General features: G+C 43.3%; 3 protein-coding genes across 4 annotated transcripts in view; 1 reads left to right on the top strand and 2 right to left on the bottom strand.

Annotated features, from left to right (window-relative positions):
• Nucleotides 1–1,396: 1,396 nt before the first annotated feature.
• Nucleotides 1,397–6,981, bottom strand: cimap1d (CIMAP1 family member D). 2 transcript variants are annotated; one of them, XM_029428848.1, is made up of 5 exons: nt 6,381–6,981; nt 5,688–5,798; nt 5,251–5,364; nt 4,516–4,728; nt 1,397–1,501 (listed from the first exon to the last, which is right to left on the bottom strand). In XM_029428848.1, exons 1-5 carry the CDS (start codon nt 6,418–6,420, stop codon nt 1,491–1,493), a joined length of 489 nt encoding a protein of 162 aa, XP_029284708.1. In that variant the 5' UTR covers nt 6,421–6,981; the 3' UTR covers nt 1,397–1,490. The 2 variants fall into 2 exon arrangements, with proteins under 2 accessions (XP_029284708.1, XP_029284707.1); XM_029428847.1 differs by lacking the exon at nt 1,397–1,501 and having other exon boundaries at nt 4,241–4,728.
• On the top strand, nt 1,751–4,176 carry cks2 (CDC28 protein kinase regulatory subunit 2). The gene is made up of 3 exons (XM_029428849.1): nt 1,751–2,000; nt 2,577–2,704; nt 3,612–4,176. Exons 1-3 carry the CDS (start codon nt 1,942–1,944, stop codon nt 3,653–3,655), a joined length of 231 nt encoding a protein of 76 aa, XP_029284709.1. The 5' UTR covers nt 1,751–1,941; the 3' UTR covers nt 3,656–4,176.
• Nucleotides 6,982–10,404: 3,423 nt separating the features above from the next.
• cpamd8 (C3 and PZP like alpha-2-macroglobulin domain containing 8) overlaps nt 10,405–22,533 on the bottom strand; it is a 38,854-nt gene continuing 26,725 nt past the window's right edge. Inside the window, exons 36-44 of the mRNA XM_029430314.1 lie at nt 20,634–20,920; nt 20,434–20,521; nt 17,332–17,406; nt 17,000–17,105; nt 16,677–16,787; nt 16,385–16,597; nt 14,861–14,935; nt 11,534–11,753; nt 10,405–11,418 (exon numbers count right to left, since the gene is read on the bottom strand). Of these exons, the coding sequence (XP_029286174.1) occupies nt 11,418; nt 11,534–11,753; nt 14,861–14,935; nt 16,385–16,597; nt 16,677–16,787; nt 17,000–17,105; nt 17,332–17,406; nt 20,434–20,521; nt 20,634–20,920 (1,176 nt within the window). The 3' untranslated portion in view covers nt 10,405–11,417. The remainder of the gene's footprint in view (nt 11,419–11,533; nt 11,754–14,860; nt 14,936–16,384; nt 16,598–16,676; nt 16,788–16,999; nt 17,106–17,331; nt 17,407–20,433; nt 20,522–20,633; nt 20,921–22,533) is intronic.

Below are 22,533 nucleotides of genomic sequence, written 5' to 3'. Positions count from 1 at the left end.
CGTGCACTAACTTTACATTTGAAACCTAAAAGTTGTTTAGAAAGGCATCTTACCTATATGTCAGGCTCTGAAGAGAAAGGATGAACTTCCAATGACTTTTGTCAGAGAAAAGCAATAAATACCACAAATGAGCTGAAGGTTGAATAACAGAATAATTTAATTTATCTAGTCAGGAGACTTCATTACAACAAACCACACACTCTGGAGAAAAAACACCATCAGAAACACGGTGACACCACGACCACCGCCATCCCACTTCTTCCAAACAGCCAATCACCTCCTGTTTGTTTGCGACGGAGTTTAAGAAGTTACTGATAAACCAGATGGAATCGATGCGTGTTCACAGATGCACGAGTGTCTGACCTTCCTCAGTACGTTCTGTCCTCTTTTCTGTTAAAAGCAAATAAGTGCTCTGGCATCATATTCTAAAAAAAACAAACAATAAACAGATATGGAGCCTTTATTACTTCAAAGTATTTTAAACAAAAAGATGCAATAGCTACAATTTGAAGATTAATCGGTGTAATTCCATAAATCACAATAGATTACTTACTTGTATCTGATGTTACACTTTAGTTTTAATCACTCACTGTGCTTTTCTGTATGTGGAGCGTTAACATATTTACCTACTTTGGTACTTTGCATATACAAGTGGAACAAACCATGCTGTGAATACAGCAGCACTCATTAGCAGCCATTACCTTGACAACAGTGATTACAACTAAGAAAACATAGGTTACTTTCAACAACAGAATCCTTTAACTACTTTGTTTGGTTAAAATGTAAAGAGGGAGTTAATTTTGCATGTACTTACAAATCATTGACTGGGAAAAGTAATATAGCCTATTTATGTAAGGTGAGAGAGAAAACATAATAGTTTACTGATGCGTTTCTCTGTATATAGCCTGTTATGGTGCCACTGCCACAACAGTAATTACAGTATATTAGGAAAAAAGACTAATAAGTCAGTGAAAATATGAGATAACTTAGAGTATATATAAAAGGAGTTTTAATTATTTTCTTTGCCAACAAGCCAACAAGGTAAATAATAAATATAGAACCTTCAAGAAGCAATTATGAATTTAATTAATTACATGATTTGCTGTCATAATTCTTTGTTTTTTTAACAGCCAATGCTAAAGCAGCATAATGTTTATGTCTTGCACAGTTATTGCATGCACCATGCTGCTGCATAAATGCAATCAAATTAAAGTTAAAATGAACAATTCAGCAGGCAAAAATATTTTTATAATTTGTTTAAAGAAAGGTTGCATTTAGGCTAAATATTTAGAAATGTCAATGTAAGTAGGCTTGTTGAATTCACCACTAGCGGGTACCTTTTGCACTTCACCCCACCAATATTTTGCCTACGCCCATGACGAGCTCCAGCTCCACCACTACCCAAGGACCAGGACAGGAAGAGCGGAATAATCGCAATGAAGCAGAGAAGACGAAGAGACGAAGAGCTCTTGTTGTGTCCCTTTTCACGTTCAGAAAAGTCCTGGCGAAATAACGGAAACGTTTTTTAAATACATTAAATATATTCCGTTCAAACCCCTAAAATGTATCTGAACTATATGGCACCAAACCGAAACTTGAAATAATATCTGACATGTATGTTTTTAAATAATTTATGGGAAATACACACACAAACTGTACTTCCTGGATAAAAGGTGTTGCTTTCACAGCCGAGTGCTTCATCTTCTCAAGCATAGACGATCTTAAAGCTACAAGACGGGAAGACCACGTGCCGCTGCATTGGCCAATCAGGGGAATGCGGGGAACCGTTGGGGTTTGAATGTCTTGTGAAAACAGCGGCAGATGACAGCAGCTTGTTGCGCTCGCAAACATAGCTAGTAACTAACTTAGTGTGCAAGCTACTTCACATCACCCGAAAACAGCTTTTTGGACTTCAGCTTTGTCTGCTATCATCGACTGAATATGTCGAAAAAACAGATATACTATTCTGACAAGTACACCGATGAGGAGTTCGAGTACAGGTATGGGTAACGTTGTTTGGCATTAAGCTAACGCTGTTTTGAAAAAGTCCGTTAATTCGTATTGAGTAACGTCAGTTAGCTTAACGTCAAGTTAGGTTGGGTTCGCTAACGTTACACGGCTCAACATAGCGTTAACGTATGCTGCATCTTCATTTGAATATGGGTGATATAGTACAAAGACAGTACTGAGTATGTACTTAAGCTTAGAGGTACGTTAAGTTTCGTAAATAGCTAACACAACTCAAACAAAACAACCACTGATTCACTTCTCAGCTAACACTAGCTATGCTAACTGTTATGGTATGATAACGTCAGGTTAATGTTAAAATTGGTTTGGTTTGAATGTTGTCGAGATAACGTTAATGGCGTTACTGTTGCTGTAATATAACAAATAAAGAAGACATACGTGTCCTAAGTGTCGAGGCCTCGAGCGTGAACGTTAGCTAACATTATATTAAAGTTACCTGAACGTTGTCTTCCTTAACGTTAGGTTAACTCACTACTTGACCATCCTTAAAATGTGTTTTCTGAGCCTAAGTGGGTAGTTATTGACTGTTTTTATTTATCTTCCCATAGGCATGTGGTGCTTCCGAAGCAGCTGTCTAAACTTGTGCCCTCCACCCACCTGATGACAGAAGACGAGTGGAGGGGGCTGGGGGTGCAACAGAGCCAGGGCTGGATCCACTACATGATCCACAAACCAGGTGAGGGACGGTGGACTTAAAAAGCTTAAGTTGTGTCTTAAAATAGTGCTCACAAACTTGCATGCATATTGAAAGAGCCATTGATTATTGTAATGATCCTAGCTGTCCATGCTGGTTGTGAAGACATCCCTTTTTACAATTCAATTCAATAGACTTTATTGTCATGACATTTGATTTTGCTAAAGTAAATGGCCATTTTAATAGAATAAAATGGATAAGGAAATACAATAATACAAGTAATCAAATTAGTATTGTTACAATTTCAATGCAACCTAACTTTAACAATGCAAGACAAACAAAAACAATGCAAGTGTTAATCTACTGATAATAACATGAGATAAGAGACCAAATCTACAGTGCTTTTTTCTGTGCAAAAGTGCATCTTAATGCTCAGCCAAAGCAAACATGGTGTTGTGATACTTTCATCAGTCTAATCAAATGGGTATTTCCAATGTTGCAGATTTTGCACAAAAGTCCCCTTTGTGTTAGTGCCACTTCGCTGCAGCTCAGCAAGGAAACGCTGTAGGGAAATGCATCGATTTTGTATTTAAGACTGTACATTTCAAAAGCACCTCTTTGTTTTGTCTAATTCGGACAGCTGACGCCTCGTGCATTTTTTGCACAAAAGGAATTTTGTCTGCCACGAAGGGATTTCTTCATGACCAGTTTAGAGAAAAAGACTGATTGCAATGACCAGTAACTCTTGTTATACAGCGAATGCCATGTGAGATAGTCATGAAACATATCTGAACCTTTCCTTTCATAGCTCTAGCATGTACTGCAATGAAAGTAATATGCACAGGGTGCACAACACAGCTGTTTGCATGAAGGTACACTGTATGGTGTAACAACTGTACTGCACTATAGCTGATGCTGACAGATGCTGCTTCTTTGCTTTATTCCCCAGAGCCACACATACTGCTTTTCAGAAGACCTCTCCCAAAGGATTAAATGGGTACCATCGGTAAAACCCCTGCTATCATCATCATTGCTGATTTGTATAGTCTTTGAACCATACATGTCTCCTGCATACATGTCTATACATATGTTCTAATGTATTGTGTAGAAAACCCTTAGTTGTATTGTGTTTTTTGCCCTTTCAAACTCCTCAATTTTTAGAGGTAATAAGAGGCAAACTTGATTCCACTGTGAATGATAACCTTATAAACAATATGAAGGTGAAAGTTTGCCTGTCAATTGTACATTTTAATACATTTTTAAATGTCTTCTGATGTCATTTTGTTATAATTGATTTATTTACTGAGTATCTTATCGTACATGCGTAGGGTTTTCTATTTCTCAAACCCACTATTTCCCCAAAAGAGCTTCTGTTTTTCCTGTTCTTTAAACTTATATTTGTGTTGTGTACATAATATTATTTCTAGATATTATAAATGTTGAGAGTGAGTCATGGTTGAGTCAACATGTTCTTTGTTGCTGAAAGAACTAAATTAAATGTACTTCTTCACATATGTTTGCCCATGAATATTCTTTCTGCCAGATTACAGAATTCTGTTTCTGTAAGTGTGATGAGGTTCAGTCAGAAATAGCGACAACTAGTGGAGTAACAAATTCAGTGTGTCTGATGCCCAGAGAGAAGGCCGGTGCCCGAGCCTTGTGAACTGTCACTTTCTCTGGATTATAAGTTCCGGGTCCGGGTTTCTTGGTGGCATCTCTGGGTAAACTGTGACGTCCCAGCATGGAAAAGGCCGGCTGTCTGGGTAGATACACACTTGGGTCTGTACTGTTGTACTGGCAAGGCCCTGGAGTATTTGCTAAATCTACAGATGGTCCCCCTGTGTTGTAACTACCTGACATTGTGTAGCTTGCGCTAGCTTGCTTGTTTGGGATTTGAGGACCCATGAGCGGAGGGAGACAGTACTTGTTAGGAGCGGGTACTGAGTCCACTCCCCGGTACTGTGTACGAGAGCCCATTGTGTAGGACGGGGGTCTGCGCTGGAGGTTGCAGGTTGGGGTTTTCTCAGGGCTGTATGCGCCTGGTCCAGGTGTCTGGAAAAGCTCATCTAGTGAACAGAAAAACGGTTGAATAACACAAACCATCAGCTCAACAACATATGGCAGCGAGTGTTAAGTCAGGCGGGTTCAGATTTTCAGTTGTAACAGCTGACACTGGATCGCTAGACGAAGTGTCAAAAACAAATGTTTTTGTACGAGGGTTCGTCCTTTCACAATAATGGAGCGTTTAGTTTGGTCTCAGATTAAAATGCTTCATTACATTGGTGCTATTGCAACATCTTTGTTACAGACTTTCCATCACAAACTCACAATGAGATGTTTGATAATCATCAGTAATGTGGATATAATGTTTATAATGGTAAATAATAGAACAGTGGTAAATTCAGAAAATGACATCGCCTTTAAAACTAGTAAAAGGCAACAACTATGCTATATTACAATGTGACATTTAACACTATATGTAGTCACATATTGATATATCTAGATATTACCCAGACATAAAATAAACCTGAAACAAAGTGAACTCAAAATAAGAGTTATTATTATTATTATTATTATAAAGAACTTACTCTGTGCTCTCACTCTGCCCAACATTGAGTACGCAGGTGTGCCGTCTCTTCCAAAACGAGTGATTTTTGCATCGATGTGATACTGCGGCCCTGGACTTGAGTCTACACAATACACTGCAGGGAGAGTAAACATTTGATTCATTCAGTATAATATCAATAAACGTTAGGTGAGAAATAACTACAGAATTATGAGGTGCTGTCGCCCCCTACTGGCTCTGAGTTGACATTACAACACTGATGTATACAGTGTGACGTATTTGAGTAAATAAATAAAATGTCAGTATATAAATGAATAATGTTTCTGTGTATTCTTGGTTATGGCTTTGGCATTAAAGTTCTGCCTGAGATGATATCAAAGTGTTTAATTACACAAATATGAAATGTTTCCTCTGCAGCTATATGATCCTCTAAAAGTTAGAGAGAGATAAATAACTTACTAGTGTCACTCATCCTGCCATGGAAAGAATAGGCAGCGCTCGTTGGCTTGGTGAAGTCATGGCCCATAAATCCAATGGTGGGGGGAAGCCCATATCGCCCAGGCCCTGGCCCTAGAGACGTGGGGAAACATCAAGGACGGCCTACACACGTACACAGTATATGCTATAAAATATGTCCAGAGTGCACAGATGACGTCATTGTGCAGTAAAGGAGACTCAAAGTGGCGATAGTGTTTGTATAAATCATGGCTTTTGTAATTAATGTAAGCAGCTGGACCTCTGCTGCTGCTTTGTGTGCTATATAAAGGTACACTTAATCAGAATATGTCCACAAACTTTCATAATTACAGAATTGTATATAACTCTGCTTAAAAATGACCATTTATTTGATCATCTGATAAACTCCAGCTGAGGCAAGAATGACCTCCATCGTCAGATTTTATATTTGTTTCATAATTTGCCGTGCGTCAAAGTGTTACAGCATACGAGTTCAGTGACGTGTGCTCAAGCAGAGCAACGACGAGCATTTCTTTTTCACAGAAAAGAGCAAGTCCGGGCAGGTCTGCACACTGAGAACTCGTCTGCTCTGCTCAAGTCAATGTTCCTCACAATCGCTAATGATATGCACTCCTTTTATGTACATCTTTATACACATGCATAATCAGTAAAAGACGCTTCTATTGATGAACTTACCTTTTTCCCTTCCTGCTATTACTGGGTATTTCTTCTCCATTTGACTCTTTGTAGATGTGACGGATGCTTCAGGAGTCCCTCAGTAGTAGTAATGTATACAGCCTGTCATAACAACTAGAAGCTGGCTTTAGAAAAAGCATTTAAATGTTTTTTTATTTTATTTTATTTGCACCTCACCACAGATAATTCCCAATTTGAGCCAGAACTGAGGCAGGCTGCATACTTCAGTCGTTAGAGGAGCGCCTCCATGTCCATCTTCAGATATCACAGTATTGTTTCTCCAGGATCCAGCACCACCCCTGCCCTGGCTGACGGTGAAACTCAGAACTCATGGATCCTCCACAATCAATCCCTAATTTCCTCTGGAACAACCAGGAAACCTGAGACGTTTAATACATATCAAAGCGTCGGCAGCAGAGCAGACTCTGTGCTGGACAGGGTTTTATCTCTCTGCCAGTGTGTCCCTTTGTGCACCTGTGCTGAATAGCCCTTCCTCCACAGAGGTTGATGTATAGGTGCACTCAGCTGGTACTTAGGAACAATGTCATCACTCCGATTCACTCTCGTGTAATGCTAGCTCCCCCCGCAAACCATGAAACCAAGATCCTCCTTTCTCTTTTCACTCTTTCTGCTCATCGCAGTGTGGAGACGCAATATCACTCTTCAGCCATGCATGCAGTTGCCACGGAGACTGCTGTGGATAGTTTTCTGCAGCCAGGTCCCCCGCACGGCCGGTGTGTTGTCACTACAGGAACAACGTTTTTCCATTTAGACTGGAGGGGTGAATCCTACTGCATCTGCTCAGATGGGCAACATGTGAAGTTCCATAACTTTTGCCTCCAATTTGACCTTAAACGATGAACTTCTGACAGCACCACTTCTCCACATGCACCTCTTTACATTCATGAAAGTAGGAATGCAGCGATAAATCATATTTATTTCCCTGCTGTGTAAATGCATACTGTGTTTTTCTTCCCTCAACACTCAAACACTCATTAGATGCCGGGTCAGACGCACATGCAGCACACCTGGAGCAGTTACAGGCCGAGCACCTTTATTGCCCTCTGGTTTCTTATCTTCGAACTTTAAGGTCAAATAGATTACCCAGATGCAGATTAGTCCTTTTTGATCTCCTCTAATCCCAGTGATGATTTGTAGTTGGGATTTGACGGACTGGTTTTAAATGCCTGAGCTGCCAGAGACCACAGTAACTGAGAGGGTCGACAAGTGACATGTGCAGAAAACAAACATTAAACTTTAACAGGCTCTTACTCTCTGCCGGCTGCTGCTTTGGTAACCCGAATCTGTTGTTAGCAGTCAACACAAACACAAACACTACCATGCACATCGAAACCTGGAGCTGTGTAGGGCGTGTGCAAAGTGATACACACACATGTACATGCTTTCTGTCTCTAACACAGAAGCATGCCAGGGGTCACAGAGTCAGTTATCAAAGTGGAGGGCCCTCTGAAGCAGCAGGGTTGTAATGCAGCTCACTGCTGACAGGAAATTATCTCCAGACTTAACTAGCCTTTCAAAGGAAATAGAGCAACGCAGCTTTTATAAACTGCAGCTTCTCTACTAGTGGAGCAGATACATGTACTGTGGGAGCAGATACATGTACTGTGGGAGCAGATACATGTACTGTGGAGCAGATACATGTACTGTGGGAGCAGATACATGTACTGTGGAGCAGATACATGTAGAGCAGATACATGTACTGTGGAGCAGATACATGTACTGTGGAGCAGATACGTGTACTGTGGGAGCAGATACATGTGGAGCAGATACATGTACTGTAGGAGCAGATACATGTACTGTGGAGCAGATACATGTACTGTGGGAGCAGATACATGTACTGTGGAGCAGATACATGTACTGTGGAGCAGATACATGTACTGTGGGAGCAGATACATGTACTGTGGGAGCAGATACATGTACTGTGGAGCAGATACATGTACTGTGGGAGCAGATACATGTACTGTGGAGCAGATACATGTACTGTGGGAGCAGATACATGTACTGTGGAGCAGATACATGTACTGTGGAGCAGATACATGTGGAGCAGATACATGTACTGTGGAGCAGATACATGTACTGTGGAGCAGATACATGTACTGTGGAGCAGATACATGTACTGTGGGAGCAGATACATGTACTGTGGGAGCAGATACATGTACTGTGGAGCAGATACATGTACTGTGGGAGCAGATACATGTACTGTGGAGCAGATACATGTACTGTGGGAGCAGATACATGTACTGTGGAGCAGATACATGTACTGTGGAGCAGATACATGTACTGTGGAGCAGATACATGTACTGTGGGAGCAGATACATGTACTGTGGAGCAGATACATGTGGAGCAGATACATGTACTGTGGAGCAGATACATGTACTGTGGAGCAGATACATGTACTGTGGGAGCAGATACATGTACTGTGGAGCAGATACATGTACTGTGGAGCAGATACATGTACTGTGGGAGCAGATACATGTGGAGCAGATACATGTACTGTGGGAGCAGATACATGTGGAGCAGATACATGTACTGTGGAGCAGATACATGTACTGTGGGAGCAGATACATGTACTGTGGAGCAGATACATGTACTGTGGGAGCAGATACATGTACTGTGGGAGCAGATACATGTACTGTGGAGCAGATACATGTACTGTGGGAGCAGATACATGTACTGTGGAGCAGATACATGTACTGTGGGAGCAGATACATGTACTGTGGAGCAGATACATGTGGAGCAGATACTGTACATGTACTGTGGAGCAGATACATGTGGAGCAGATACATGTACTGTGGAGCAGATACATGTACTGTGGAGCAGATACATGTACTGTGGAGAAAATACATGTACTGTGGAGCAGATACTGTACATGTACTGTGGAGCAGATACATGTGGAGCAGATACATGTACTGTGGAGCAGATACATGTACTGTGGAGAAAATACATGTACTGTGGAGCAGATACATGTGGAGCAGATACATGTGGAGCAGATACATGTACTGTGGAGCAGATACATGTACTGTGCTGTAGATACATGTACTGTGGAGCAGATACATGTGGAGCAGATACATGTACTGTAGGAGCAGATACATGTACTGTGCTGCAGATACATGTGGAGCAGATACATGTACTGTAGGAGCAGATACATGTACTGTGCTGTAGATACATGTACTGTGGAGCAGATACATGTACTGTGGGAGCAGATACATGTACTGTAGGAGCAGATACATGTACTGTGCTGAAGATACATGTGGAGCAGATACATGTACTGTGGAGCAGATACGTGTACTGTGGGAGCAGATACATGTACTGTGCTGAAGATACATGTGGAGCAGATACATGTTCTGTGGAGCAGATACATGTGGAGCAGATACATGTACTGTGGAGCAGATACATGTGGAGCAAATACATGTACTGTGGAGCAGATACGTGTACTGTGGAGCAGATACATGTGGAGCAGATACATGTACTGTGCTGCAGATACATGTGGAGCAGATACATGTACTGTGGAGCAGATACCTGTGGAGCAGATACATGTACTGTGGAGCAGATACGTGTACTGTGGAGCAGATACGTGTACTGTGCTGCAGATACGTGTACTGTGGAGCAGATACATGTACTGTGGAGCAGATACGTGGAGCAGATACATGTACTGTGGAGCAGATACATGTGGAGCAGATACGTGTACTGTGCTGCAGATACGTGTACTGTGGAGCAGATACATGTACTGTGGAGCAGATACGTGGAGCAGATACATGTACTGTGGAGCAGATACATGTGGAGCAGATACGTGTACTGTGCTGCAGATACGTGTACTGTGGAGCAGATACATGTACTGTACTGCAGATACATGTGGAGCAGATACGTGTACTGTGGAGCAGATACATGTACTGTGCTGCAGATACGTGTACTGCGCTGCAGATGCAATGTGCGAGGTATTTACTTCCTACAGATATACAAACATCAAAACCTGCGAGTGTAGAAGTCAACAAAAAACAAAATCTTGGATTGTATACAAATTTTATTCTCGTTTGTTTTTAAAAAGCACATGTTTTGATATGAGTCGGGGCTACATTTAATCAAATTTGGTCAGTTTACAGAAATTCAAAACTTCATTCTTGATTTTTTTTTTAAGTTGATTGCTTCACAAATCAAAATTGAACAAAAACAAAATAGCTTATGAACTGTACAATCAAATCTCAAGGTAGGTAAGGTGACAGGTGGCTTGAGAGTAGATGATGATGGTGTCTCGGTACGACAGTTTCAGAAACCTTTGAGCTGGTGTGTGAGTCCCTTTCTCTTTATGTTTCCTGTCAATCTCTACTGTGCTGTCTACTGTAAGCAAAAAGCCCCAAATCTTTAAAATTGACCTTATGTTTCTGTAAAGCATATGGTTAGCATATGTCTTTTTTTCCAGCAGGATACCAGCACAGGAATTTCCTCAAACATTTCAATAATGGGATTAAAGCTTGAAAAAAAAGCCTTTGACAGCACGTATCTTTAGTTTGAACTCAAAGAACCACAAGGGCAGAAAGTAGACTGTGAGGGCAGGCGATGACAACAAAATAAAATAAAAATGATATGACCTCTAAAGCTACAAATAAATACCACAGATAGAAAATATAACAAAATATTTTTGCTTAAAGTCAGGTGTAATTACAAACATAAATACTTGATTATTTCTTCTAGTGATTATAAAGGCAGTACAGTGAATAACAAAGATGCTATGGTGCCTATTGGTGACCAGGAGTCTGGAGGAGGAAGAATAAAAGTCTGGAGGAGACGACCTTAATAGCAGTCATACACACTCACATCCAACCACACACACATATGTAGAAATGCATCCAAACAGACTCCATTCAAAACGATCTAACCCCTAAACACACACTCTCATGCTCCAGACTCCATCATCTCTTCACGCTGAACAAGTCCCAAGTCTCTCTTCTCTTTCCATTCACGAGCATATTCACAAGTAATGTACAATTTGGAGGTGGGTTTGGCTTCTCTCTGAGCGTTTCTGCGGACGACAAAGAAAACAAGACATGGGCTCAGTGCTGGAGACAGGGAAGGGAACACGGCATATATATAAATAAATAGGAACATGTCTGAGATCCAGAAAGCTAAAGTCCTACCATCGCTGAGGGGTGTTTTTTACGTCCAGTGTGAGCAGCTGGGTGTCCGCTGGTAGCTGGGTGTCCGCTGGCAGGAGCACCTTCTGCTCTACATCCGCCCCACCGTCAGGAAGGTCGAAATGGTCGCCTCTCTCTGCATCAGCAAGGAAAGGCTCAGAGTCTTGGTCGTATTCATAGGAGTAGTAGGACACTTCTGCCATGGAGCCCTGCTCCTCTTCACCTGGACAGAGTGAAAGATAGAGACACATTACATCACATTTGGAGATCAGGCCTCGACCAGGTAGCCATTGAATTATTGATCACAATATCTGAAAAACAATGAAGAAGGACTTCATTTAGTTACTGAAGGGTAACTGATAATATATTTATATGTGTTCCACTGATCTGCAGGTGGCGATAACGTGCAAAGAAACATAGCAATGCAGAAGAAGAAGCCAAACTTTGAAGGAAAAATCAGCTTTGTAGATGTTTTATGAGGAAGAAAATACATTCAGCATGTTTGTATGACCTCAATGCTTTAAGGAGATTCAAACCGGAAGTAAACATAACATCTGTTCACAAGAAAACTCCTCAGGGCACCTTTAATATGCTGCACTTCTAAAGCTCTTGCAGCAATACCCCTTCACAGACAGTAGGGGTCCCTCCTTACTTAAAATGTTGTATTCTCACATAGCATGCTACTTCAAATGTTTACTATGAGTCCACTACACTCAGCTTTTACATATTTAAAGTTTGTGGAACACATTGGACTTTATGATGAGGTCTAAAACACACACACACACACACACACACACACACACACACACACACACACACACACACACACACACACACACACACACACACACACACACACACACACACACACACACACACACAATATGTAAGCATTTGATTCTGAAAAGGGAAATTAAAAGTGCATGTACATGGAAAACTTAATCTCACATGAAGCCTGCAAGTCTGTATATATACTGTCTGTTGTCCTCTGGTACACGTTCACTAATAAGACAAGTCTGCACAGGGAAGCTAATTCCAGAGGTTCAGTTTCCTCCGCTGTTTCAGTGGAAAGAGTCAGCTCCTTGGCACAGCCCGTTTCACCTATTACACTCTCAGTGCACTTAGCGGGCATGTCGTCAACATTCTAATGGTTTACAATGACAGTGTTTTTACAGCACTTATTCAATCTAATCACCCCTGGGTTATCATATTCTAGGTGAGTGTGTGTGTTTTTTCCTGTGTGAGCATGCAATATGTGTGTGTGTGTGTGTGTGCATATATAGATATACATATGTGTGTGTATGTGTGTTAGTGCATAACAGCATTCCTGTGGTGAGTGTGAAGCGTTGGCTTTTGTACTACAGAGACCTTTGAGAGCAGCTACTGGGAGCTGCAGGCTTGGAAACAAGTCAGTGCAGGCTGTGCCACATCTCTCTCTCTCTCTCTCACACACACATACACACGCACATGTACACAACTCAAACGTTCACATAGTCAGACCTTAATGTTCAGTAACAGCTCATATGTAATCCACGCGCACGCAGCGTGCATGTACAGTATGCACACTTCTGCAACTTGTGAATGACTGCGGTGCCTTTTTTTTGTGTTTTTGTTGCCAAATGTAACACAGCTACATCCTCCCTCCACACGCAGCCAAACATCCTATCAGGAATTCTCTGGCTGCCTCTCTGGAAGTGGCAGCTGATCTAAGCTCATGGCAGAGCAACAATCAAGGCTGCAGTGTGAAACCTATCCACCTATTTATCACACCGACTGTAGACATGATGGGGTGGCAGGGGAATGTGCTGCCACACACCCCACCTACGTATCTGCTTTCCTCTACTTTCTTCTCATCCTTCATCTTTTTTCTTTCTTCTTTCATCTTGTTTACCGCTCATCCCTCTTGGACTATCTCCCCCCCCCCTTTCTCTTCTGTTTTACACCCCCACACATACCCTTTCATCTCTTTGTCTCTCACTCTTTCTTCTTTCTGCCCTTGTGAACAAAAAAACTACAGATGACTTACTAAAAAAAAGCTGTATGCAAACCTCATATGACATGTCTGAAATCTCGAGTCCTTTACATTTAGCAGACACATATCCTCAGATTGACTTTTAATGGATGCAGAATCAGATTACAAACAGAGAGCAGATGTGACATGCTGCTGTCTTCTTAGGGCGGGTTCACACCTTAAGGTCCGGTTCCTGATACGAACCAAAGCGAGGACGATACACTGTTCAATTTTCCAACTGCTCCGGTGTGCGTTCACAACGGCAAAACTCAAAAGGCCCAGAAATTATAAACAGAAGTTATGTGGTGGAAATGTCAGTACAACTCAACAGTCGTGTGATCTGTTTTCCTACGCTGTGACAAGACAGTGTGGATAAAGTATTAAGTTGTTAAATGTCACTTATTCAGTGGCTGGTTAGTTAGCTAGCTAGCTTGCTTGCGAATTGCATCATGCTTTCATGCTACACTGGTGACAGTGTCACTCCCGCAGGGTGCGCTAGCCAGCTAATCATTGTCTCATTTGCTAGCTTGCTAATTTCACCATGCTTTCATGCTACACTGGTGATAGTGTCACTCCCGCAGGGTGCGCTAGCCAGCTAATCATTGTCTCATTTGCTAGCTTGCTAATCTCGCCATGCTTTCATGCTACACTGGTAACAGTGTCACTCCCTCAGGGTGCGCTAGCCAGCTAATCATTGTCTCATTTGCTAGCTTGTTAATTTGCCATGCTTTCATGCTACATTGGTGACAGTGTCACTCCCGCAGGGTGCGCTAGCCAGCCAATCATTGTCTCACTTGCTAGCTTGCTAATTTCACCATGCTTTGATGCTACACTGGTGACAGTGTCACTCCCTCAGGGTGCGCTAGCCAGCTAATCATTGTCTCATTTGTCATCTGATAAACAGTAAATGCATCAAATTCATTTGTAGCAATCGCGCAACTATGCTACTAGTTCACCACTCATCAAAAACAGGAAAATAAAAGTTTTTTTCAACAAATGAAATACCCAATAAATGGTAAGCTTCCTGTGATTGGTTCGATGGTGTTCACACCTTCGAGGGCGTACCAGAGAGCGGTTGTTTAGTCCGCACCAGAGTTGGAGTCCGGAGTTCACACAGACCCAAACAAACCGCACTAGGGAGGGAAACACTGCAGGGTTCGGTTCAACCAGACTACCCGAGGCCGGAGTAGACGCGCCCTTAGAACATGTGCATCATCGGACTGAGCAGGCAGGGAAGGTTGGAGAGCGAGATAGAGGGAGAAATGGACGGTAATGCAAAGCTGTGTATGTGTAGGGAAAGGTGTGGTAGATGAAGTTACCTGTATGCACAGGCACTGAGGGCTGCTCGGTTTCCTGGTTTGCTATCGGTTGCCTGTCCTCCACCGTGGCCTCCACTGGAGATACAAACACACACACACACACACACACGTTAGGTGATTCACGTTTATGTGGCTGCCACAGCACCTAAAAAACAAACTAGTATTGAATTCAACAGAGTTTCAGTGTTGCATAATGTAAATACTGCCCAAAAGCATTATCCACCCCACTGAGCAACACTTGTTGGCAAAACAATGATGTACTCTCAGTCTCAACAGCATTAAAATCTTTCCAAAAATAGCAGGGGCCAAACCAGGCCCCGGGGGGACGGTGTGTGGAAACAAATTGTATCTTTTTCCTTTTCAAAACAGGGAAATGGTGGCATGAATCTCCCCCCACACAACCATACACAAACAAACAAGGTCAGGGAGCTCTAAACACAAATATGATTCTTTTGATAATCTCCAGAATGAACCACTTGGCACAAACTCAGGTCTTTTCCCACCAAAGTTTTGTCTATGCCTTTTTCCAATCTGCTCCACAACATCAAGGCTCCTTTGTTGTTGGGCTGTGCGTCGGAAAGGAATGTGACAAGGATTTCAAAGGGCTGGACAAAAGCACTCTGTCATTTGGGGAGAGCCCTGTAATACAGCAGAGAGGGAAAGAAGAGGGTGCGGGGGTGGGTGGGTGGGTGGGGTACGAAGGGTAGCTCTCCTCAGAAAACTCATCCAGTAATCAGCTCAACACCTGAACAGCTGTTTCTACAGCTCAGATCATGGCACACACAGATGAGCGTAGACGCAAGAGCGTGTGAACAGACACACATACAGGTACGTGCACAGTGGACACACACACACACACACACACACAAAATAAAACTGAAATGAATAATCATTGTGTTTTTTAGCTAAGAACCCGTCATATCTCTCTTCAACATAGGGAGCATGTCCTCTTCATGGAGTCGGCCATGCTGCACCGCCATGTTTCTACAGTAGCCCAGAAGGGACAGACGTAACACAGCTCTAGTGAGGGCCTTTCACGTTACCTGAAGTCCATCGTAGGTTCTCTACACTCTCGACAAGGGAGGGTTAGGGTTAGGGTATTCAGTTGCAAGCATCTGCAACCTCACCGCTAGATTCCACTAAATCCTACACACTGGCCCTTTAAGAGTCAGCGATGTTATTGGGTAGTTGGTTACGGTAAACAATCTCTGAAAGTTATCTTCTATGTACAAAAGTTAATTGTGTGTACCGTCACGTTCCGCCATGTTTTTTGTTTACGTTTAGCGTGGAGGTCGGCATTTCAACTGGGAAAATTCCGATCTACTTTGACTGGAACGCAGAATTACAACTGACGGGTCAATCTCATCCATGCTCCAACCAGCAGACCTATTTTGAATCGTTGAAGTCTGCAATGTATGTGAAGATTCAGAAGTCACAAACCAGTTGAGTGCATTATTGAGCCTGACTAGTTGTAAGGCCAAAGTGCAGGAGATGCCAGGTGATGTGCGATGAAGGAGCTCTTACTGTGAGGACACTGGGACAGCGGAACCTGCTTGATGCGGGTCCCGTTTCGACAGGCAAACACCTCCATCTGACACTGGTTCTGGTAGAGCTGGCCGTCGGACCCACAAACTGGCTCCCCGTCGTACCCGCAGTCCCTGTAGCAAGTGCAACGTTCAAACTGCTCCTCCTCCAGACAGCCAAACACATTGTTGCATTGGTTTGCCTGCACAAAACCTGCAGGGAAAAAAAAATGCTTTTAAGTGACAAATGGAAGCGGAGTGTGTGTGTGAATCATTAAGGGCATGAGTCTCACCTATCCACTGATTGGTTGAACTCTCCACCTCATTGCAAGTGGGTCCATCGCACAGCTCCCGTGCGAGCGGACTGCTCTCACTAACGTTGTAGAACCGGGTGGCCTCAAAGGCTGCATGAAAAGCACAGACCCACACTAGCACGTTCACACATCCACACACACAAAACAATGATGACGCTCACCATCACTAGGTCATAAACTTAAAAGAAAAATCCAATTTCCACAAAGAAAAAGAAGCCACTTCATAAATCATGGCGAGAGACAGCTTCCCTGCTCTGTAACTCTTTAAAGAGCAGCACTTAAAATATTCATCAGAGGCACACCTGGTTCGTAGTAGTCATAGATCTTGACCGGAACAGGCGCTGTCTTGCCCACGATGTATTCCCTGACAGCTTGAAAGGCCACACACGTCATACACTGGCTGGGGATCTAACAGGGGGACAAAACACAGAAGAAATACTTACAAAAACATCCAATGTGGAGCAATAATATGCACACTAATACACAAACAAAATGCATCCCAGCGCTGTGGAAACACTTGTGGGTAACCCGCTCCTCATCTTCACACACACACACACACACACACACACACACACAGTATTCTTTGAAATGAGTCCTGATGGACACAATAAGAAGGAATTTGGTTTAAACTCACCTCATCAAAGTAGAACAATACTTTTCTTCCATTCAGCTCATATCTCTTCAGACCCACTCGCTTGTCCATCAGCAGCTGTTGTGAGTGAGACACAAGAAACTCCGGCTCAGTATGTGAAAACACACACAACTGGACTGAAGCAAAGCTGTGCCGACACAGACTCAAAGATGTTCATTTGTTCGGACAGTTTGTAGGATGTGTGTGTGTTTATGTCCTAGGTGGAGCACTATAGTGGGAAATCTGGGATCTATCAGGACGAAGTGAACGCTATGGCTGATGCACACGCGTCTCTGTATGTTCGTCCTCCGATTTTCTCGACAATCGTTCATCTGATGGACTTCTCACTTGGCATGGTGTGTTATTGAGGAAGTGCAGTGTCGAGTGCGAGCTCTATAAGTAGTGCATTATGTGTAGTGCATTGAGAGGAGACCCATATTAACTGTTACACCGCAGACCAGCATGCTGGGTACAACTCGCTATAATATTAACTGCTATAGCGCCGCTCTCCGTCCATGTTCATGAACGCTTTCACACCCAAACGGCTCATATACTCTCACATTGCTAGAGCATGGCCACTACGTCACAGCAGGTGTATCGCTCAGGACCGGAGAAAGCGTAATGTCGAGTGTGAGGTTGTTTGGATGAGAGGTTCTCGAGGAAGCTGCATTTTAAACGCACACTGCACTAGTAGAACAAAATGCACATTTAAAGGACAAAGAGCTCATAGCTTAACGTCGAGCCAGCGGAACATTTCATTCTAACATTAATGGACAACTAGAACTCATGAATATAAATAACAATCAGCACCCGGGCGGGCTGGACAGCTCCGTCTCATGCTAACCAAGTTTCTTTAATTATCTTAATTTCATGCTTTCCACCATGTTGCTTACAACCTCTTTCCAACAAGCGTACAGTATAGACTACCTTTATGTATAAGATGGTATAATATGCTATCCTAGGATAGCTGGGGATACAGGACTACTGTAATGTGTGTGTGTGTGGGTCTGTGCGTGAGCTGGACCATATGCACTCTACCATGACATGACTGAATGGACTCGGCCAGGCCTGTGTTAGTTCCTCTGGGATCGCCTGTCACTTTTCTGTTTTGTTATACTTACAGAGAGTTTCTGGTATTTTGTGAACCTTGTGCAGAAATGTATAATTGGGTCAGTCATGCATGACCATATCTAGTAAATATGAATGTATGAATGAGTAATGGGGAAGATGTTTACTGCAAATTTGAGTGTGTGCACAGAGAGCCTGCAGAATAAATTCCCCCCACGGGAGGATTTTTCATTCTGTCAAAGGTGGCAGCCTTTGGACAGCAGGGGTTTATGAGGTGCTCAGCCTGAGCTGGCGCCACCAAGACACACTCACACACACACACTCTCTCCCTTACACACACACACACACACACACACACTACACAACTGGTCTCCGTGTTTACAAAAACATTGTTTGTCTATCTAGCAACTAAACATTGTCATGAACTCCCATAGCTCAAATGTTATATCCACAGTGTGTTCTGGGTCGTTAAACGAAGCTCATTATATTGGGTGATAAGAGGCCATGGCTGTGGTAGCTCCCAGTCAGTCACCGGTCTAATCATTCATGGCTACAGCTTCCACAAAAGCAACTAGACATGACTGTAGAAGCCAAGCTTGCCACCATAAATTGAGGAATGTAAGTGGCAGTCGGGCAGGCAGCAGTAAAACTCCAAGAGGCCAGCAGGAGTGTAAACTGAGCTTGTTAGCCATTACAGCTCAGGTCAGCCTCAACTGACACACTCACAGGAGTGGTGTTTGTGTGTGTGTGCGTGTTTAACATCTCCCCAGGTAGCCAGAGAGGTGGCTCTTTTAGAAGTGGAAGCCTGCAGACTGAGGCCCTATAACTGTCTAGTAATGAGGGACAGGCTTCTGATGGGTGGCTGGGGGGCTGACCTGGATCCAGCCCTTAAATTAATCATCGCTTTCTCTCGCTCTCCATCAGTGGAGCCATTGCTCAAAGCACCCATCCATCCCTGGGTCTGTTACTCCTTTTTTCTGTCTGTTACAGTTTATCTGTCTCTTCCCTCTGTCTTTTGTAAACTATCCAAGGTTTCTCTGAAGTCTGTACCTCACAAGGCCCAGAGAGGCCCGATGGCCTCTGACCCTGAGACATTGTAACTCTGGTCTGAGCCGGCTGGTCTTTCTCTTATCATACCTAAAAAGAAACACCATAAAAAGGACCCTCACCTTAATGATCTTTCCCTTGCCTGCAACACACATGCAAACACATGTGTGTAACACGCAGCATTTCGAGGCTCTTCTATCCAACTTCTTACAATAATGGAGATCATGTCAGGTAATCGCTTGACTCCTCCATGCTCCCTCAAATATTTACACCCTCCACTGCAAATAGTCTGTGTGCGTTTGTTTACGTGAGTGCGTTAAGGGATGCATCCTGTGTGGATGGTAATGTGTACACGTGAGCCTGAGGTTTGCAAAGGAAACAGGAGGAGTCTGATGAATTCCAGGACATACTGCTTTTTCGTCAAATGGCCTCCAGATGTGCCGGATCTGTCTCTCTTTCCACCTGCCTTTCAGTTTGGGCACTTACCTGACTACGTGTCCTGCCTGTGTAGTAATGTGTGTGTATGGGTCTGTGTCAGAGACTGAATGAAACATGGATATAGTCTCTGTGATGTCACCCGTAGCGTGGTGAATGTGTGTTAGAGGTGGAGCATCGGTGGAGATGAGGCGGGCTGGGACGTTACCCACCTGTCACTCAAAGCAGCAACGCCCTTACTTATGTATAACTTTAAGCTTTGGTATAATTTATACGGACGAGTTATATAAATTCACCCCCGTACAGTCGTCGGGAACGGGGAAATTAGCTAAAAACGTTATTTTTTACCAAACGGTAAACTGCTGTGAAGATTTAACATGGGGTTCTATGGGGATTGACTCGCCAGCCTCAAGTGGCCGTTCAGGGAACTGCAGTTTTTGGCACGTTGGCTTCATGTTTCAGCAGGTTTGCGTTTGGTCTGTGTAGATTCAGAATGATGTGCAATCTCTAAACCTTCAGCAAAGTGTGCGCACGTGTATTACTGTGATTACGTACCCTCTCTAGACTTTCAACATCTGCTCGGAAACCGGAAATCATTGGAACTTCTATGACGGCCATGTTGGAGGATCCTGAATGGAGCCACCTACGCAGAGAGTCGGGGTCAGGATGAACATGGGGGGGGGGGTTGTTAGAAGCAGAGCTGTGTATATGTGTGAGGCTAGCGTCTTTACTTGTATGTAGTGTGTGTGCTCTACCTGGCACAGACTTCTAAGGAGATTTGGAAGTCCATTTTGTCCTGGTGGGCTGCCGGGTCGTCGTCATCGATGGCCGCCCGCCGCTTCCGGTTGAGCTCAGAACGGTTGTCGGCGCGGCTCCGGGAGCGCGAGGACGGATGACGGGAGGACGAGGAGGAGGAGGAGGAGGAGGAGGAGGAGGAGGAGGGAGGCTGCATGTGTCGCTCCTGAAAAGGCTCTTTCAGGTCCACCTTGAGCTGGAAGGCCGGCTTGGATACTGGGTCGGGTAGGTTGTAAGACACATCGATCTACAGACAGAGCAGTGGGATGCAGGATTAAAGAAGGACATTGAGCCTTTAAATGCTCAGATAGAGCAGCCTGGCTGATGTGAAGGGAAAACATTAAAGATGGCCAGCAGCAGATTGACGTTTTTGGCTTGTAGTTAAATATCTCAACAAACTGTTGTATGGACTGCCATGAAATTGGGTGCAGACATGGAGTCAGAGGTGCCCTACATATAGCTGCTAGCATGGCTGTAGATTTAGTCTTTAAATGAGTTAATATTTCCCTCTGGGATTAGGACATTAGATCTTGAGCTAGTGCACCCAAAGCTCCACTTTATTTTATTTTGACAGCTTTACTCTTTCATATGAAGATATGACAAGCAAAGGTCAGATTTGGAGACATACTGTGTCCGATCAGCTGTTTGCCAAATATCTGGTATGTGTAGAGGCAGCTATTTGAAAAAAGACAAACAATATTTTCATATGAAGAAACAAAATGAATACGTTTTGGCATCATCAATTGGAAACTAATGACTAAGAGTTTAAATATTTAAGACCTCTGGCCTTGAAAAGACTATAAAGTCAGGAAAAAAAAGAGTTAGGCAGCACTTGAAAGCATAAACCACAAATCATATTCACTGGACACAAGACATGCTTTCAGGAGACTATAATATACTTCAGCCCGAGGACAACTCGCTGCTTTGACGCTCTTTTTAATTTCAAAGAAGATTATTACTCCCAGAACTGTACACATGCGGAATAAATCATCCCGTCTGATTTGAAACCTTTGCAAAGCTACTAAATAATAATCCTCATACTCATCACATACAGTCTGTCTACAAACACACACACACACACACACACACACACACACACACACACACACACACACACGCACACACACGGGCAGGTCTCTTTGATTGCCCCGCTCTTGTATTTCATTAGAGCCCAGGTGCTGCTGGCCTGAGGGGCTGTCAGAGGGGTGTGTTGACGCAGCGAGAGGTGTGGATGGAAGGAAAGTAGAGAGGGAGAGAGGTGTGAAGAAAGAAAATGTGTGTTTGTGTGTGTGAGAAGACGTTTCAGCCGCTGCACAGCAGAACACAACATCCGCTGCTGTCGCTGGCAATCGAGTCATATCTCACATACAGATTTACCAAATTGTAAACATCTTTGATCGCTCGTGCTTTTTCATTCATGCCTTCTTTGGTTTTAAAGCAGACAGGCGTTCAAACATGGGACAGTGACTCTGCCTTTATTGGATAGCATAGCCGAAAATAGAGAGGAAAGGGGGAGGGGGGGAGAGATGCAGCAAATGTCCACAGCTTGGATTCGAACTGATGTGGTAAGGACTCAGCCTTAGTACATGAGGCACCTCAGGAAGAATGACTCTGAAAGATTCTGTTTATGAAAGAGCTTTTTGTTTGTCTGTGCTAAGGTAAGAACTAAACAGCATCCTGTCCGGGAGACTTCAGGAATCAACAGGAATGATCAACACATTCCTGAACAACTGGCTAAACTCTCCCAGATTACTCCAATTAAAAACAAAAAGGGAGGAATTTGGGACATTATGGGACAACAGCAACTCTCATTTACCATCAAGACTCTTGTTGTGAGCCGATGAAGTAAGCAGAGCATTA

The sequence above is a fragment of the Cottoperca gobio genome, chromosome 4 (assembly GCF_900634415.1).
Source record: "Cottoperca gobio chromosome 4, fCotGob3.1, whole genome shotgun sequence".
Taxonomy (NCBI): Eukaryota; Metazoa; Chordata; class Actinopteri; order Perciformes; family Bovichtidae; genus Cottoperca; species Cottoperca gobio.
This window is presented reverse-complemented; position numbering and strand designations above follow the sequence as displayed.